The sequence below is a fragment of the Anomaloglossus baeobatrachus genome, chromosome 4, assembly GCF_048569485.1.
Source record: "Anomaloglossus baeobatrachus isolate aAnoBae1 chromosome 4, aAnoBae1.hap1, whole genome shotgun sequence".
Lineage (NCBI taxonomy): Eukaryota > Metazoa > Chordata > Amphibia > Anura > Aromobatidae > Anomaloglossus > Anomaloglossus baeobatrachus.
In genome coordinates, this window is record NC_134356.1 from 456233616 (window position 1) to 456252556 (window position 18941).

General features: G+C 44.6%; 1 protein-coding gene across 1 annotated transcript in view; it reads left to right on the forward strand.

The window, feature by feature from the left end:
• The first annotated feature begins 404 nt into the window (after nucleotides 1-404).
• The window catches only part of PPCDC (phosphopantothenoylcysteine decarboxylase), a 57924-nt gene continuing 39387 nt past the window's right edge, over nucleotides 405-18941 (forward strand). Inside the window, exons 1-4 of the mRNA XM_075342689.1 lie at nucleotides 405-570; nucleotides 5620-5764; nucleotides 9146-9241; nucleotides 16541-16669. Coding sequence (XP_075198804.1) covers nucleotides 5630-5764; nucleotides 9146-9241; nucleotides 16541-16669 — 360 coding nt within the window. The 5' untranslated portion in view covers nucleotides 405-570; nucleotides 5620-5629. The remainder of the gene's footprint in view (nucleotides 571-5619; nucleotides 5765-9145; nucleotides 9242-16540; nucleotides 16670-18941) is intronic.

Genomic DNA, 18941 nt, shown 5'->3' on the forward strand with positions numbered 1-18941 from the left:
TTCCATCCAAATTAGTGAAAAATGGCGAAGACCTGAAGGAGTTAAAAAAAAAAAAAAAGTATCCCTACATTGCCAGCGCTGCTGTATATGATCGGGAGAGGGGGGAGGCACACAGTATGGAGGGTCCCACATAGGGAGATGCGTCCGCATTCAGGAAGCCCCCACATTGCCATGTAGCGATGTGTGACTGTGTCTGCACAGTAGCTAGCTCGTGTCGGGGCGCATGCGCCGTGGTTCCCAATCAGTACAGACGTTCAGATATAGCGGAGTAGTCTCTCTGATATTCCTGATACAACCACCAGGGGCGCTCTCCAGCACAAAGCCGTGTCGGAAACCGAGACTGGACTCAACGCAAAGGATTTCGGAACATGTAGTTTGTTTAGTCTCGAAGCCGGATGAAACCATGTCACGTAGTTGTGCCGCACGGTATGATGGGATTAGTCGTGTCCTGATTGGATTGCTATAGAGATCTAATCCGGATTAGCTATCATGGCTCCACTGTCACGGCCCGTTCCGCAATGAAACACGGTTGTACGGTTTATCAGTACCGGACACGTTCGTGATCCGTATGTAAGTACTGCTTCATGTCATGTCCCCGCTGCGGGTCCTTCTCTGAGGTCGTTTTACCAGACGTGGGGGAAGATGACAGTGTTGCCAATAGCAACCAATCAGCTTCGCGCACTCAATTTTGGATATCGAAAGCAGCGAGCTGATTGGTTGCTGCTGCCCTCGCCTGCACTGTGTCCATACACTCCGTCCTGGCCGCACACAGCTGGGGTATTACTGACACCGGACAAGTGACGGAGAGCTGCCCTGTTCTATTCTATCCTCCTCTGGGAACATTTTTTTTTTTTTTACTTAAGGGGGTTGTCCACTACTCAGACACTTCCCAATTGTTGTATTCCCCATGTTAAATAATAGCAGCCTGTCCTCGATGCCAGGGTCTGTGCTTGGTTTCCTGGGACTCGTGTGACTGGCTGCAGCGCTGACGTTGCACAATCATCCTCTGTTTCACTGTCACCTCCTCCAGATGTAAGTGACAGTCAGAGGAAGACAAGGAGCTGCAGCTCTCACTTCTGGGTATCTGCTTTGTTCCAAGGAAGTGGGAGTGAAGCCACTGATTAGCTGCAGGGCACGTGGCACAATGCCACGCGAGACTCGATATCAACCCCACGGCTGTAGAGCATAGGCTGTTTTTATGGTATACGGTTGAGATATAACAATTGTGAAGGTAGTGGGGGCAGTGGACAACCCCTTTAAATACATGTATTTTGTCTCAAATAATTTTTGCAGTTGGGTTTCATTACATAGTTTGCCCCATTTTGCAGGCTCTTTGTTACCTGCACATTCTACTTTGATGTGGTCATCAATCAGCTGAGAGGATATCAGATAAAGAATTACAGACTCCCCGGCCAGACGGTCATATTGGGCTGACTGACAGGGTCTCGGTTACCTCATCTGCAGCCAGCATTAGTGGAAGGGTTTGCTCACACTGCTGTATAAAATAATCGCTCTGATATTATTTATTATTATAATAAATAATAATAATAATAATAAATAATATCAGAGCGATTATTTTATACAGCAGTGTGAGCAAACCCTTCCACTAATGCTGGCTGCAGATGAGGTAACCGAGACCCTGTCAGTCAGCCCAATATGACCGTCTGGCCGGGGAGTCTGTAATTCTTTATCTGATATCCTCTCAGCTGATTGATGACCACATCAAAGTAGAATGTGCAGGTAACAAAGAGCCTGCAAAAGCAAAATGGGGCAAACTATGTAATGAAACCCAACTGCAAAAATTATTTGAGACAAAATACATATATTTAAAGGGGTTGTCCACTGCCCCCACTACCTTCACAATTGTTATATCTCCCCCGTATACCATAAAAACAGCCTATGCTCTACAGCCGTTGGGTTGATATCGAGTCTCGCGTGGCATTGTGCCACGTGCCCTGCAGATATTGATCCAGAAAATATGGACGAGCGTCATGAGAGAGCTGTGCAAGTCTGTGATTTAGGGTACTTTCACACTTGCGTTCAGCGGAGTCAGTCACTATGGAGAATAGTGCAGTCCGTTAACGCACTGCGCTATTCTCCATAGACTTGTATGGACGACGCACTGTAACGCAAGTGTCAGCATTGCATCCGCTGGACGACGCAGCGTCGTTATTTTGACGCTGCGTTGGGCGGAAGAAACGCAGCATGCAACTTTTTTTGAGCAGCGCAATCCGTAGTATTTCACTGTGCATGCTCTTTTTAAATCACAAACTTTATTTTGTCTCTCGGTGGCTGAACGTCTGAGCGCCCGCCCGCCGGCTATTGAGAGCGATCAGCTGAGCGCCCGCCCGCCGGCATATGAGAGCGATCGGCTGATCGTTCACAATAATCTGCTGCCGGTAAAACTGTAAAGAAGAAAAAAATAATAAAAAAAAAGCTTCCGTTGTTTTGTACGATTTGTAGCATCCGTTGCATCCGTCACACAACGCAATGCTACGGAAGGCGTCCAACGCAAGTGTGAAAGTAGCCTTATATAAAGTTGCTGAGAAAAAACGCAATTATTCTCCAGTCATTTACAGTGTTCTGTGCTACAGAATGGTGATGAATCTGTAAAAAAACTAATGGCATACAGATGGTCCGTGCAGCATCCGCTTTTTTTCTCGCACCCATAGACTTGCATGGGTGAGTCTCATCCGATTTACGCGGCCACTAACAGCATGCTACAATAATTTGCTCATGCCAAAAACTGCTGAGAAAAAACTCTCTGACCTGCTCTGCCTCATCGAATAACATCGGTCCGAGTGCAGTCCCTTTTCGTCTCACATTGCACTTGCCATGTTTATACACTAGTGTGAGCAATCTCTTACACAAAGGCTACAAACGGTGCAACATGTTTTAATGGCGCCTACTTGAAATACTTATTATTTACGGTAAGCGCCAAATACATGCATTCAATAGGAAAAAAAAATCTCCTCCAAAGATGGCCAACTAAATGATTTATAGATAAAGGAATCGGTCACCAGGGTGCCCCTTCTTTCTTATGGTATCTAACACAATTAAGATAAACCCACTGGAGCAGTCAGCTCCTCTCTGTGCGGATTCAGAAGACAGGTGCAGGTGCCGCTTACTATTACATGCACTTTATTTATGTATTTATGTTATGCACCAGTACACTGGCAAAAGTCGTGTGAATGTGGTCTAAGAGTAAAGCGGGCTTTACACGCTACGATATTTCTAGCAATTGCTAGCGATATCGTACGCAAAAGCACCTGCCCCCGTCGTGCATGTGATATCGTGTGATCGCTGCCGCAGCGAACATTATCGCTACGGCAGCGTCACACGCACTTACCTAGTCGGCGTCGTCACTGTGACCGCCGAACAATCCCTCCCTCAAGGGGGAGGTGCGTTCTGCGTCACGGCGACATCACCGCGACGTCACTAAGCGGCCGGCCAATCAAAGCAGAGGGGCGGAGAGGGGCGGAGATGAGCGGGACGAACATCCCACCCACCTCCTTCATTCCTCATTGCGGACGGGACGCAGGTAAGGGGAGGTTCCTCGCTCCTGCGGTGTCACACACAGTGATGTGTGCTGCCGCAGGAACGAGGAACAACCTTTAAATCTATAAACAACCATTAACAATTTTTGGTTTTAGGATGACCTCTCCATGGTAAACGATTTTCACCCCTTTGGAGGACGTTTAAGGTCGCTGGTAAGTGTTACACGCTGTGATACCGTTAATGACGCCAGATGTGCGTCACTAACGACGTGACCCCGACGATAAAATATTAACGATATCGTAGCGTGTAAAGCCCCCTTAAGACAATGGATTGAATTGAGGGGTCTGGCACTGGGGTATGGGGTGGGGGTTGTTTTTGCCAGTGTGGCTTATTCTCACATTCTATCTTCTGGAGTGCACCACTCCTCTATCTCCTGGCTACCTGCTTTGCTGGAAAAAGGAAGGGATATGGCGGCACACTCTTGAATGACAGCTCAGACGTGCCGCTGCTCCAGACTGTGCGCTTTCATGCTGCAGACAGGAGGCGCGCAGGAGCACTGAGACTGGCTGAATCCGGCGGTATGGACAGCTTTAGAGCAGCGCTTGCAGGCTATATAGAAACAGCTTGTAAGACCTGTGCTCTTTGCTTTGGAGGCTGGTAACCTTGGGAACGAGCAGCACACAAGGAAATTAAAAAAATCTTTACATTCTTGAAAATGAAGATGATGTATCCTGTAATAAAAGGTAAATTGCCAACTTCCTGTTTATTTACAAGCACTGTGCAGTTTTAGGCCCTGTGCGCACGCTGCGGATTTGTTGCAGAAAATGTGTCTAACATTGCTGCAGTCATTCCCCAGCAAATCCTATGGGTTTTAAAAAAAATGCTGTGCGCACAATGCGGTTTTTTTTATACCCGTGGATTTACCCGGGGGTTTTCCGCTGCGGAATTAATGAGCATGTCACTTCTTTTCCGCAGGTACCTGCGGGTTTTGCTATAGATAATGGTAAAAACCACGCGGACCAACTTGCAGTAAATCCGCGGCAAAAATGCGGGTGCGGTTTTACCACGTTTTTTACAGCGGGTGCAGGATTCTTTCAGAGGGTCAGTTTTTTTCTTAAGAAAAAGGCACTTTCTAGTGCGCACATAGCCTTAACCATTTTTAATGATGGTGAGCAAAGCACTGCAGTGCCTCTGTTATCTGGGCTTATGGTGGGATATGGCTCGTAAGGAAAGAAGTCTCATGACCCCATTTGTGTCAGTGAAAATTACCAACAGCAGCTGAGAATGAGAAGTCATGACCTTAGTGAGAAGTCTGTATACCGTATAAACTCGAGTATAAGCCAAAACACCTAATTTTACCACAAAAAACTAGTAAAACGTATTGACTCGAGTATAAGCCTAGGGTGGGAAATACACCTGCTACTGGTAAATTTCAGAAATAAAAATAAATACCAATAAAACGTAATGTGCCCCATCCTTTAGTAATGTCCTGATTCCGGTCCTCTTCTTGTCCCCTATTATGCCACTCTTCACATAGACACACAAAATATTCTTCTCATCTGTCCTCTGTTCCAACAATGTTCCCTGCTTCTTGCGGACTGCAGACACATATGCTTCTCGATGATCTCGGCCGGGTACACGGGGCTGCGGCTGCCGTCAACGCTTTATTTACTTCAGTTGAATGATTTGTGGTGCCGCACATCATTCAACCATAGTAAATAGGTGACGGCAGCGGCAGCCCCGTGTACCCGGCCGGGATCATCGAGAAGCATATGTGTCTGCAGTCCAAGTGTTTAAGACCCCTGGGCTAGAGACCTGGATCATGGCAGGGGGCTGCAGCAATCAGTGCGCACAGTAACTAACCTAACTCACTGTCGCCCCTACTTCAGTGTGATGGCCGGCGCCCTGTGTGATCGCACATGGCTAAAGTCGGCCATGAGTGGGTCCCTCATTTGAGTATAAGCCGAGGGGGGGCTTTTTCAGCATAAAAAATGTGCTGAGCAAGGGAAAGGCCATCCTCCATTATACGTGTAATTCTAAGGAAACTGTTTTGCGCTCGGTATCTGCATTGTGTGACCTGAAGAAGACGTCTTTTTAATTGGTTTATTCTGTTTTCTGCAGGTTGTAAGAAATGGACAGTTCTGGTGAAGACTCTCCTGACTCTCTGACCTCGCCCTGTGCCATCCATGTCCTTGTTGGTGTCACCGGCAGTGTGGCGGCTCTGAAGCTGCCCCTTTTAGTGTCTGGTCTTCTGCAGATACCTGGAGTAGGTGTCACAGACAGTGTATTCTTAAAGGGGATCTGACAGCTGCCCCTGCCCCCAAAACTGCCCCCATGTCTGGTTTGCACCCTTTTACTGCATTCCAACAAGCTTCTTATTTGCTGCTTAGCCGGAAAAGGGTGCACAGGCATGGTGGCGGCTTAGGACCGTTTCACACCCGGCATTTCGCCGGATTACCGGATCTGGCACACTCCAGTACAGTGTTAATACCGTACAATGGCATCGTGGCAACCTCCGGTCACATGCTCCGGTCACATGACAGAATGTGACCGGAGGTTGCCATGATGCCATTGTACTGTATTACACTGTACTGGAGTGTGCTGGATCCGGTAATCGGCGAAATGCCGGATGTGTGAAACAGCCCTTAGGGGGAGTTGTCAGGTTGTCCTTTGAAGGTTTTTTTTAGTTTTTAAAATGTGCACCCTAAACATTGCCTGCTGCGTAAAGTAACAAACTCATATAGTACTCACCCTCCTCAGGTCCAGCGCCAGCTCTCCAGTCTTTGGCGGGTGTGACATCACATCGACAGCCCACAGCTCACCCCAGTAGCCAATCACTGGCTAAACAACTTTACTGAGGTAAACAACATGAGCCGCTGCGCTCAGTGATTGGCTGCAGTGGTGATGTGAGCTGTTAATGTGATGTCACCCCTGCAGACAAAACACTGAGATGGAGCAGTGGTGGAGAGCTGGAGCGAAGGAGGGTAGGTACTGTCCCATTTTATTTTACATTAAAAAGAAAACATTTGGAGTCCGCTATTGTAAAAGTGGAAAATCCCTCTAGGCCACGTTCCCACGACGACACTTTGGTAAGAATTTCTGCACCTGTTATATAAATTGGGTTACTTGTGTTTTCTTTATTGCATTTTTGTAAATACGATTTTTATTGCGTTTTTTTTGTCTCTTGTTGGTTTGTCCTGTATTAAATAAAGCTGCTTAGCTTTTGATACTTCTTGGTATTTGACCTTGACAAAACTTTGTGCTGATTACATTCGTTTCTGATGCATTTCGGCTGCGGAAACCACTAAAAACACCTGTGCAGATCTTCTACACGGGGAAAATCCACACATAAAACGCGGCAAAAAAACAGAGTGCGCACGCAGCCTTAGATGTTGTGTTTTTGATGGAACAAAGCTTTGTATCCTCAAAAACTCATGGGAACACAGCCTTAATATTCTCCTGCAAAACTTACTGATGTTAAAGGGAACCTGTCACTAGTTTTTTTGCCCTATAAGCTGCGGCCACCACCAGTGTGCTCTTATATACAGCATTCTAACATGCTGTATATAAGTGCTCAGACCACTGCATAGAACATAAAAAACGCTTTATAATACTCTCCTAAACCGGTCGCTGCGGTGGATGTGGCTCAAATGGGTGTCTTCGTTCTCTGGTACTGGCACCTCCTCTATCGGCCATCTTTATCCTCCTTCTGAAGCCTGGGTGCATGACGTGGCTGCGTCATATACACTCGCCGGTCTTGCGCAGGTGCACTACAATTCTTTGATCTGCCCTACTTAGGGCAGATCAAAGTGCGCCTGTTCAGGACCTGAATGCTGGCGAGTGTGTATGACGTCGGACGCGTCATCCACCGTGGCTTTAGAAGAACAACAGAGGCAGCGACAAAGATGGCCGAAAGAGGAGGCGCTGGCACTGTAGGACGAAGACGCCCATTTGAGCCACATCCACCACTACGACCGGTTTAGGTAAGTATTAAAAAGTGTATTTTATGTTCTACAAAGCAGCCTGGGCTCTTATATACAGCATGTTAGATTACTATATATAAGAGCCCACTGGTGGTGGCCGCAGCTTATAGGGCAAAAAATGTGACAGGTTCCCTTTAAGTACAAGTGATGGATGTGTGAAAAGACTCTAAACAGTTTTTATACAACTGTGGATTCAAGGCCACGTGCACACATTGAGTATCTGGTGAGGTTTTTTTTCCCTTCAGTATTTGTAACTCAAGACCAGGAGGAAACACGTCACCACTTCTGTATTTATCTTCCACTCCTGGTTTTGGTTTACAAATACTGAGATAAAAAAACTCACAAAGTACTCAACGTGTGAACATGGTCTAAAGCTGGTGTCACACATAACGACGACGACAACGACGTCGCTGCAACGTCACCATATTCTGTGACGTTACAGCGACGTCGCTATGTGTGACACATAACAACGATCAGACCCCTGCTGCGAAATCGCTGCTCGCTCCTGAATGCTCCAGGTCATTTTTTGAACGCTGCTATCCCGCTGCGCCATGCTGATAAGCTGATAATCCTTTTGTTTGACACCGCAGCAGGGACGCTACGCTACGTCTGAAACCACACAACGACCGTCGACGTCGCTATGATCGCTACTCCGTCGCTGCTTTTTATAACATGTTTGACAGCTTACTAACGATCATCTATGGTCGCTGCTACGTCACAGAATATGGTGACGTTGCAGCGACGTCGTTGTCGTCGTCGTTATGTGTGACCCCAGCTTAAAAGGGATTTCCAAGATTAACTCTTACGTGTTCCTAGGCTTGCCTAGTGTCAAAATATCACACTGATCTCTACTCACTCACCAAAGCCTCTCTGCGGCTACCCAGTCTTTTTTTTACAGGCTGCAGAGGTCATGTCACAACTTTAGCATAGCTACAGTCAATCACCATGTCGACATCATCGATGAATCTAGTGATTGGCTGCAGTGGTCATATGCCACTTTTTGTTAATGTTTTATTTGTATAATAGAGGGAATCCCATTTGTATATACCTGTAGATTCTAGTGATGAGCGAGCACTACCATGCTCGGGTCTCGTAATGAGCAGTTGGGCGCAACTTGAATACTAAGTATAATGGAAGTCAATGGGGAACTCGAGCATTTTTCCGGGAAATCTTCCTGAAAAATGCTTGAGTTCCTCATTGACATTTTACTTGAGTTGCGTCCATCCGACCATCCAATTTCTCATTACGAGTACCGAGTACCCGGGCATGGTAGTGCTCGCTCATCACTAGTAGAATCATTTTTCTTTGTGCATGTCTGTTCCACCCCTTTATAAATTGATTAATAATTTGTATTTTAGGCGGTAAATGGGAAAGATTGATTGGTGAGGACATTTTACTAATACCGTGTTTTCCCAAAATAAGAAACTGTCTTATATATTTTTTTCCCTGAAAGATGCGCTAGGGCTTATTTTCGGGGTAGGGTTTATATTTAAACCTTACTCCGAAAAAGCTAAAAATTCTTGCTAGGGCTTATTTTTGGGAAAACACGGTATATACATTGCAGTATCATCATATCTACATGAAAAATGTATAAGTTTTGATGGTGGTTTGTTGCACCAATACATACTGGAAGCCCTGCTGCTTATACTTCTCTCTCCCTACAGGTTGAAGTGCAGGTTGTGACCACCGAGAGAGCAAAGCATTTCTACAACATACAAGATATACCGGTACCGATCTATAGTGATGATGACGAGTGGAAGGTGAGGTTGGAAATTATGTAATGTCCACACAGAATATACAGTGGGGAAAAAGTATTTATCAGCCACCAATTGTGCAAGTTCTCCCACTTAAAAAGATGAGAGGCCTGTAATTGACATCATAGGTAGACCACAACTATGAAAGACAAAATGAGAAAACAAATCCAGAAAATCACCTTGTCTGATTTGGCAAGATTCTTTTTGCAAATTATGGTGGAAAATAAGTATTTGGTCAATAACAAAAGTTCATCTCAATATTTTGTTCTATATCCTTTGTTGGCAACGACAGAGTCAAACGTTTTCTGTAAAGGCCGCTTTACACGCTGCAATATCGTGACTGATATCGCTAGCGTGGGTACCCGCCCCCCATCGGTTTTGCGACACAGGGAAATCGCTGCCCGTGGTGCACAACATCGCGCGGTCCCGTCACACTACTTACCTGCCCTGCGACGTCGCTGTGACCGGCGAACCGCCTTCTTTCTAAGGGGGCAGTTCGTTCAGCGTCACAGCAATGCCACAGCAGCGTCACTGAACCGCCACCCAATAGAAGCGGAGGGGCGGAGATGAGCGGGACGAACATCCCGCCCATCTCCTTCCTTCCGCATTGCGGGCGGGAGGCAGGTAAGGAAGAGGTTCCTCGTTCCTGCGGTGTCACATGGAGCGATGTGTGCTGCCGCAGGAACGACAAACTACATAGTTACTGCAGCAGCAACGATATTCGAGAATGGACCCCCATGTCACCGATGAGCGATTTTGCACGTTTTTGCGACGATGCAAAATCGCTCATAGGTGTCACATGCAACGGCATCGCTAAAGCGACCGGATGTGCGTCACAAATTCCGTGACCCCAATGAGATCGCTTGAGCGATGTCGCGGCGTGTAAAGCGGCCTTTAGTCTTCATAAGGTTGGCACACACTGTTGGTAGTATGTTGGCCCATTCCTCCACGCAGATCTCCTTAACAGCAGTGATGTGTTGGACCTGTCGCTGGGCAACACGGACTTTCAACTTCCTCCAAAGGTTTTCTATGGGGTTGAGATCTGGAGACTGGCTAGGCCACTCCAGGACATTTTATATGCTTCTTACGAAGCCATTCCTTCATTGCCCTGGTGGTGTGCTTGGGATCATTATCATGCTGAAAGACCCAGCCACATTTAGGTCTCTTTCACACATCAGTTTTTTTCCATCAGTCACAATCCGTTTTGTGACTGGTGCAATGGATCCGTCGCAGATTGTGGTAAAACTAATGCGACTTATCTTGTAAAAAAAACGGATCTGTCGTACCACTTTTTTTTCATGTCAAAGGTTATTTGCTATGAAAAACGAATATGAACCCATACCTCGGAAGGAAAAGAGAGAGAGATAATTTTACACCTCATCTGAGCATGAAAAAAACCGGATGCGTCGCCAGGATCCGTTATTTGACTGATTGCGACTGATCCTGCGCCCATAGGCTTCCATTATAACAAACGACGGACGCCGACAGATCCGTCGCTGTCCGGTTTTTTTTGACGCAGACAAAAAACATTCATGTGGACGTCGGCTCCGTTGTCCGGACAAACATTTTATGACGTATCCGTCGCACGACGGATGAAACGTGAGGCCATCCGTCGCTATCCGTCACTAATACAAGTACAGGTCAATGTGAAAAAAAACAGATCCAGCGCTGGATCTGTTTTTTCACAAAACGACGGATTGCGACTGATGGCAAAAAACATGTGTGAAAGGGGCTTAAATCTTCAATTCCCTCGCTAATGGAAGGTGGTTGCACTCAAAATCTCACAATACATGGTTCAATTCATTCTTTCATGTATAAGGATCAGTTGTCCTGGTCCCTTGCAGAGAAACTGCCCCAAAGCATGATGTTGCCACCCCCATGCTTCACTGCAGGTATTGTGTTCTTTGGATGCAACTCAGCATTCTGTTTCCTCCAAACACGACAAGTTGTGTTTCTACCAAAGAGTTCTATTTTGGTTTCATCAGGCCATATGACATTCTCCCAATACTCTTCTGGATAATCCAAATGCTCACTAGCAAATTTCAGACGGGCCCAGACATGTACTGGCTTAAGCAGGGGAACATGTCTGGCATTACAGGATCTGTGTCCCTGGCGGCGTAATGTGATACTGATGGTAGCCTTTGTTACAGTGGTCCCAGCTCTATGCAGGTCATTCACTAGGTCCCCCATTGTGGTTCTGGGATTTTTGCTCCCTGTTCTTGTGATCATTTTGACCCAATGGGGTGAGATCTTGCGTGGAGCCCAAATCAAGGGAGATTATCAGTGGTCTTGTATGTTTTCCATTTTCTTAATATTACTCCCACAGTTGATTTCATCACACCAAGCTGCTTGCCAATTGCAGATTCAGTCTACCCAGCCTGGTGCAGGGCTATTTTGTTTCTGGTGTCTTTCGAGAGCTCTTTGGTCTTCACCATAGTGGAGTTAGGAGTGTGACTGTTTGAGGTTGTGGACAGGTGTCTTTCATACTGATAACAAGTTCAAACAGATGCCATTACTACAGGTAATAAGTGGAGGACAGAGGAGTTTCTTAAAGAAGAAGTTACAGGTCTGTGAGATCGAGAAATCCTGCATGTTTTTAGATAACTAAATACTTTTTTTTTCCCCACTGTACATCATGCTTATTAAACTTATCTAGTTAATCAAAGAGGGCCAGTCGTCACATCAAAATTAATCAGGTTTTGGTCTATTTTTTTGTTTTATTCTCACTGCTCTCAGTATTTTTTAAATTTGCCATACAGCTCCAGACAGAGATTTGGGCCTTTTTATTTAGTGCTGGTTTTTATGGTCTTTATCAAGGGGGCGGTGCTCCCAGGGTAATAACGCAATACAGCTGTAAGACCCCCCCCCCCATAGAATCCTGTTAGCCACACCCCGCGGAAAAGACGATAAAAATCAGCACTAAATGAAAAGGTCCGTGTATCTGGAACCATATGGCAGATTTAAAAATATTGAATATTCAGGACAAGCTGAAATAAAATAAAAAAAACTTTTCACTTGACAGGTCCATTTTAAAGGGGTTGTCCGTTATTTTCATTTTCATGCACTGAGCTGCAGTTATTGGCAACGGCTAGTGCACAATAAAAGGAGCCACGCTGTTCCACTCAAGACATTGATGTATCCAGCCAAAGCTGATAATAGCTAATCTGTTGGATTTTGTAGTTGTTGAACCCCTCTCCAATCTGATTTTGATAGGTCATCAATTTCTAAGCAGTGTTCGACCTTTTTAAGGTTCTTGTACGCAAATTGACTTTTTAAACCATTGATAAATATTCAGCAATTTTTTTTTTTTATTATTTTATTTCATAAAGTTCTTCGAAAATCTTACTGTGACTTTCATCAGGACGATCCTTGTGGTGTGTGTGTGTGTAAAGAATAGTATTCATATGAAGACAATGTGCAAGGAGCATTGTATATTAGATGTCTCCCTGGTTATTAGAGCATCACATTCAATAAAAATGAACAAGAAATTATTTTGTTTATTGCTGACTTTCGTTTACAAGGGTAAATTATAATTCCGAAAGCTAAGAAATAATTTAAAATTAGCGATTCATATACTGTTAGTCTTTTTTTTTTTTTTTATGCAACTTTTTATTTTGAAATTTTTGTTCAATAACAATAGAACAAATACAGAAAAAAGAAAATATGACTCAGGTATGCAGAAGGCTTCAAATCACCAAATTAATGCACATCAGGACAAACAGTAGGAATGTTAAGGGGACTTTACACGCAGCGATATCGCTAGCGAGCTTACCCGCCCCTGTTGTTTGTGCATCATGGGCAAATCACTGCCTGTGGCGCACAATATTGTTAGGAGCCATCACAAGGACTTACCTGCCTAGCGACGCCGCTTTGGCCGATGAACCGCCTCCTTTCTAAGGGGGCGGTTCCTGCGGCGTCACTAAGCGGCCGCCCAATAGAAGCGGAGGGGAGGAGATGAGCAGCCGTAACATCCTGCCCACCTCCTTCCTTTCTAATTGCCGGCGGCCGCAGGTAAACTGTAGTTCGTCGTTCCCGAGGTGTCACATATAGCGATGTGTGCTGCCTCGGGAACGACGAACAACCTGCGTCCTCAACAATCAACGATTTTTTTGAAAATGAACGACGTGCCAACGATGGACGATTTGGTGAGTATTTTCCATCGTTAACGGCCGCTCGTTGGTGTCACACACAACGATGTCGCTAACGATGCCGGATGTGCGGCACGGATTCCGTGACCCCTGCAAAATATCGTTATATACGTCGTTGCATGTAACGGGGCCTTCAGTCTTAAATATCTAAGGTGGTTATTTTCCTACCACCATAGATATTTAAGCGGACACTATTGGCTCGGGGCCCCTGTGCAAGAAACCTGGGCTCCTTCATTGTACAATGTTCCCCATCCTGGTCCCCTTTTTAGTATAATGTGCCCCATTCTGGTTCCTTTCCTGTATTTTGTGTCCCATCCTGTATGGGACACAATATGGTCGGCTGTCACGTAATTTGTTTTTAGTTTGGCCATCGCTAGTGTGATGTACACAACTCACAAAAAGTTAGGGATATTTGGCATTTTGGTGAAATTTCTGGTGATCCTATAATGGGCTGTATCCTTTTTAGGTGAACTTAATGTGACTTTCTCTAAACTTTTGAATGCACATGTCCAACTGTTCCATGTCTCAGTACTACTTGCACAACTTGCTGTTCTCTAACAAGGAGCTTAATGTCAAAATTCTTAATAGGTGTTTCATCCATGAATCCTCCAATACATTTCTGGGTTCAATGAGAAGTGGTATTTAAACAGTTCTCCTCATCATGCTGTTCACATATTGACAACATGAGACCAAGACAACACCTAACAATTGACCAGTAGCTTCAAGCAGGATGTTTGCACACGGAAGTGGCCACTGAGCTTAGAATGTCAGAGTGTCATCAGCAGGTTGTACAGAGATACAGAGAGACTAGAAGAGTTGCAGAAAGGCATAAAAGTGGATGTCCTTTGGCCGCATCCCAAAATGATCACTGCTTCATTGTGAACAATGTTCTTCAGAACCAGATGATGAATGCACACACAGCTCCAGGCACATTTAAGGGACATGAAAGTACCTAAGTGAAACATCAGACCATTCAAAACCATTTCCATCAGCGTGTTCTGTGTGGTAATTGATCTGTAAGGGTACCTGACCACTCCACCAGGCACAGGCGTCATCATCTTGCTGTCCAAGGAACCAGTGGGCCCCAGTGCTTCACTGATGAAAGTCGATTCTCGCTGAGCAGAAATGATGGCCGCCAACGATGTTGGATTTGTCAAAGAGACCGCTATGCATCAGCCACCACTATCACCAGACACCACTATCACCAGACAAATCTTTGGTGGTGGTGGTGTTACAGTGTGGGCAGGTGTGTCTAGTCAATACAGAACTGCCCTACACTTTGTGAATGGTACAGTGACAAGCCCCTACTACTTGGATAACATCATTAATCCAGTCATTGTGCCTTCTGCATGAACAACACAGGCTTAATTTCATTTTCATGGACGACAACGCTGCGGCTCATTGAGGTCTCATCATTACGAAACAGCTGATGGAGACTGAGATACCTCAAATGGGGTGGCCAGCACTTTCTCCAGACCTGAAGCTTATAGAAAAGCTATGGGATCAGCTGAGTCACCATATAGAAGCTCATAGTTCTGTACCCCAGAACCTCAATGACCTGAGGGCTGACCTTCAAGAAGAGTGTGATGCCATGGCTCACCAGACAATAGCTCAACTTGTGAACAGCAGAAGACGTCGTTGTCAATTTGTAATTGATGCTCAAGGCCACACGACAAGTTATTGACACACTGACATTTTTGGTAGGTATACCCACCACTGCTGTTGGCTTTTGTTTCAATAAATTGTTTGAGGTGAGGAAATCACCATTGCATGCTTCTATCTACATACTAAAATGTCACTGTAATGTGAACATTTTAAGTTTTCCATAAATTTCACCCAAAGCCAAATATCCCTAACTTTTTGATTGGATAGGGCCTTAATTAATTTAGAAAAATTGTCCCTGTGGCAAAAAAAGTTTAAGTATTAAAAAACACAATAAACATGATTGCTTATAAAGACAAGAAATATCTTGTTAATCACATTTTCACCTAAAGTGTACAATAGATATCATGCCATATGTGGCTTATTTTCTGAGTAGAAATTATGACAAATCATTACACTCTCCTGGTGTGACATTGTTTTGTTTTTTTTTTGTTTTTTTATTGGTTAATCATTTTTGCTTTTAAAGGGAACCTGTCAGGTGCAATATGTACCCAGAACCACGAGCAGTTCTGGGTGTATACTGCTAATCCTTGCCTAACCTTCCCTGTATGCACTAGCATAGATAAAGAGATCTTTAGAAAAAGTATTTCTAAAGATTTTTTACCGTATTCTAATGAGCGAGGGCACCAGTCCCCTGGGCGTTAGTTCCCCTGGCTAATCAGCTCCATTAGCATGTTAGTACGCCCCTGTGGGTGTTATATTATGCTAATGAATGTACAGTATCAGAGGATGATCTCACTTACCTCTCCGCCGCCATCACGTATGACGCCGGATTTCGGCTCAGTGCGCATGACCCCGTAGTTTCGGTCATGCGCACTATGAAGCCGGGTGTACGCATCCTGGCTTCAAACAAATAGTGCGCATGCCCAAAAGTCTGGGGTGATGCGCACTGAGCCAAAATCCAGCGTCGGGCCGTGATGGCGGCGGAGAGGTGAGTGAGATCATCCTCTGAAGCTGCGTATTCATTAGCATGTTAGTACACAGGGGCGTACTAACATACTAATGGGGGCGACTAGCCAGGGGAACTAACATCCAGGGTACAAGTCCCCTCACTCATTAGCATATGATATAAGATCTTTAGAAATACTTTTTCTAAAGATCTCTTTATCTATGCTAGTGTATACAGGGACGGTTAGGCAGGGATTAGCAATATACACACAGGACTGCTCGTGGCTCTGGGTGCATATTGCACCTGACAGGTTCCCTTTAATATGCTGATTATATTGACGCCTGCATGCACTTTTTGGTACATTTGTCTGTGCTGCACAATTGTGTTTTTTTGGGTTATTTTTATTGCTTTTTCGATAAAAGAAGTGGGAAAAGAGGCCTGTAGAGAGCAATAAGCCTGGCTAAGGTACAGCTTTGCTGCTCTACTATACTATTAACAAAAATTAGCTGTCAGAAATTACAAAAAATGTGATTTTGTCAATGAACAGAACATACGACTGCTGTACCTGGACCTATTTCACTTACAGTTTGGCTCTTTTTCCTGCAGATGTGGAACCGCCGATCGGATCCTGTGTTGCACATTGAGCTACGTCGCTGGGCAGATGTTATGATTATTGCTCCCCTGGACGCAAACACTTTGGGGAAAATATCCAGTGGGATTTGTGACAATCTGGTGGTGAGACTGATTTGTCACTTATTACAAAGAAGTAAAAAACAGTAAAATCTGATGCTGTGGATTTTTCTTCACGTATCATTTTTTGCCATGGGACAGTTTGTATTGTCATTATTGTTGTCATCTGTAAAAGAAAAAAAAAATAATGGTACATTTATTTTTTGGCAAAAAAAGAGGGGAAATGATTTTTGCTGTGCGTTAGTATTTGTTGCGGTTTTATATGCATGTAACATCACTGTTGAGTTGTAATCTGACTTTATTTTTTCATACATCTTATTAGAGAAAAGAATTCCCACTTATCACTTATTTCTCTATACTGATTCACTCTCAAAAAGTGCTCAGCTCTGCCTACACTTCTGCCTTCAGTCAAGGATTAAATTATACCTACTGACTATAGAAATCTATGGAGAGGAGGAGAAACTGGAGGGAGACAGAAGAGAGAAAAAAAACTGCGGAAGGGGAAAAATTGCTAAAAAAAAAAAAATTCAGGATACAATTCATATACTGGCCAGGAATAGTTTTATTCTTCATGGACATTCCCATGACAGCTTATTTTACAAAGCCAATTGAAAAGTCAGGTATATTTTATGGGTTCATAAGCATTTTGAGTATATTGATATGATAGTTTTGGGCCCCCTTTTTGAGACGTTCCTTATTGTAAAATTTTTTTATTTTGCAGCCTTTCTGTGGCCAAGTAGTATGTGGTCACCAGTTGATTTGGTTTTAGTAGCCTGATCCGCAACGATCATCTGATCCTTTAGGGGCAGCTGTATTTTAATATAAATAGGAAAGGGTTCTTTACAGTTAGAGCAGTCAGACTGTGGAATGCCCTACCACAAATGGTTGTAATGACAGGTAGCTTACAGAATATACCTTACTTTTAAGTATTAAGTATCTTTATTATACAAAATGTTACAAAACACTAAAGGACTAAACAAGACAAACCAACATATATCAAAATGGGTATCAGACATAGCCCTTTAATGATAAACCCAAAAATTGGAGCCAAGTAGTAAATATATAGAAGTCGATTATCTGTTCCTTGCAGCAGGAGTTCGTCCTACCTGTCAATGGAGATTTAGCACCGTAATAAGCAGCGTGGTGCCCCATTACTCAGCTGCTATTCCTGATGACAGACTCCAAAACTTCTTGATCTATCACCCAATGGTGAATAACTCTATTATGCAGGGATTTAGTCTGCTATATCCAGTATTCCAAATCCGTAATTTTATTAGGAAAAATTCATAAAAGATAGATGTTGTTACTTATCTAATTATTACTGCAGTCATCATATTGGGGTGCCATGGGTTCGATACCAATTTCAGACTAGACTGTCAAATGCATCCTCCATCGCTCATCCTTGCTATTTCTATGTGTAGTTTTACCATAACTCCCCAGCTCCACGCCTGCTCTTTTGGGGTTATGTTTGACTCAGATCTGTACTTCATTCCCTATATCCGATCACTCACTTGCTCATGTCACCTGTACCTGAAAAACATCGCTAGAATTTGACCTTTTCCTACCTTTGACTCTTCAAAAAACTCTTAAGCGGGCTTTATACGCTGCGATCTCGCTAGCGAGATCGCAAGCGATCGTACCCGCCCCCGTCGGTTGTGCGATACAGGCATATCGCTGCTCGTTGCTCACAACCTCGCTTACCCCCGTCACACGGACTTACCTGTCCTGCAACGTCTCTCTGGCCGGCGACCCGCCTCCTTCCTAAGGGGGCGAGTCGTGCGGCGTCACAGCGACGTCACACGGCAGGTGGCCAATAGAAGCGGAGGGGCGGAGATGAGCGGGACGTAAACATCCTGCCCACCTCCTTCCTTCCGCATTGCCGATGGAGGCAGGTAAGTAGATGTTCCTCGCTCCTGCGGTGTCACACACAGCGATGTGTGCTGCCGCAGGAACGACGAACAACATCGCTAATGAGAGGAAAACTATTTTTTGTTTTAGGACGACCTCTCCGCAACAAACGATTTTGGCCGCTTTTGCGATCGTTTAAGGCCGCACATAAGTGTTACACGCTGCGATATCGTTAATGAAGCCGGATGTGCGTCACAAACACTCTGACCCCGACGATAAATCATTAACGATATCGTAGCGTGTAAAGCCCGCTTTACTGTTGCCCTGATTTCTTATTGTCTGGAATACTGCAAATCTCTACTAATCTTTTCCCCTGTTACTAAACTCTTCCCCTCTCCACTGTCCATCCACTATACTGATGCCACCATCATGCCCAGTCTTTGCACTCATTGGCCATCGGCTACAGAAT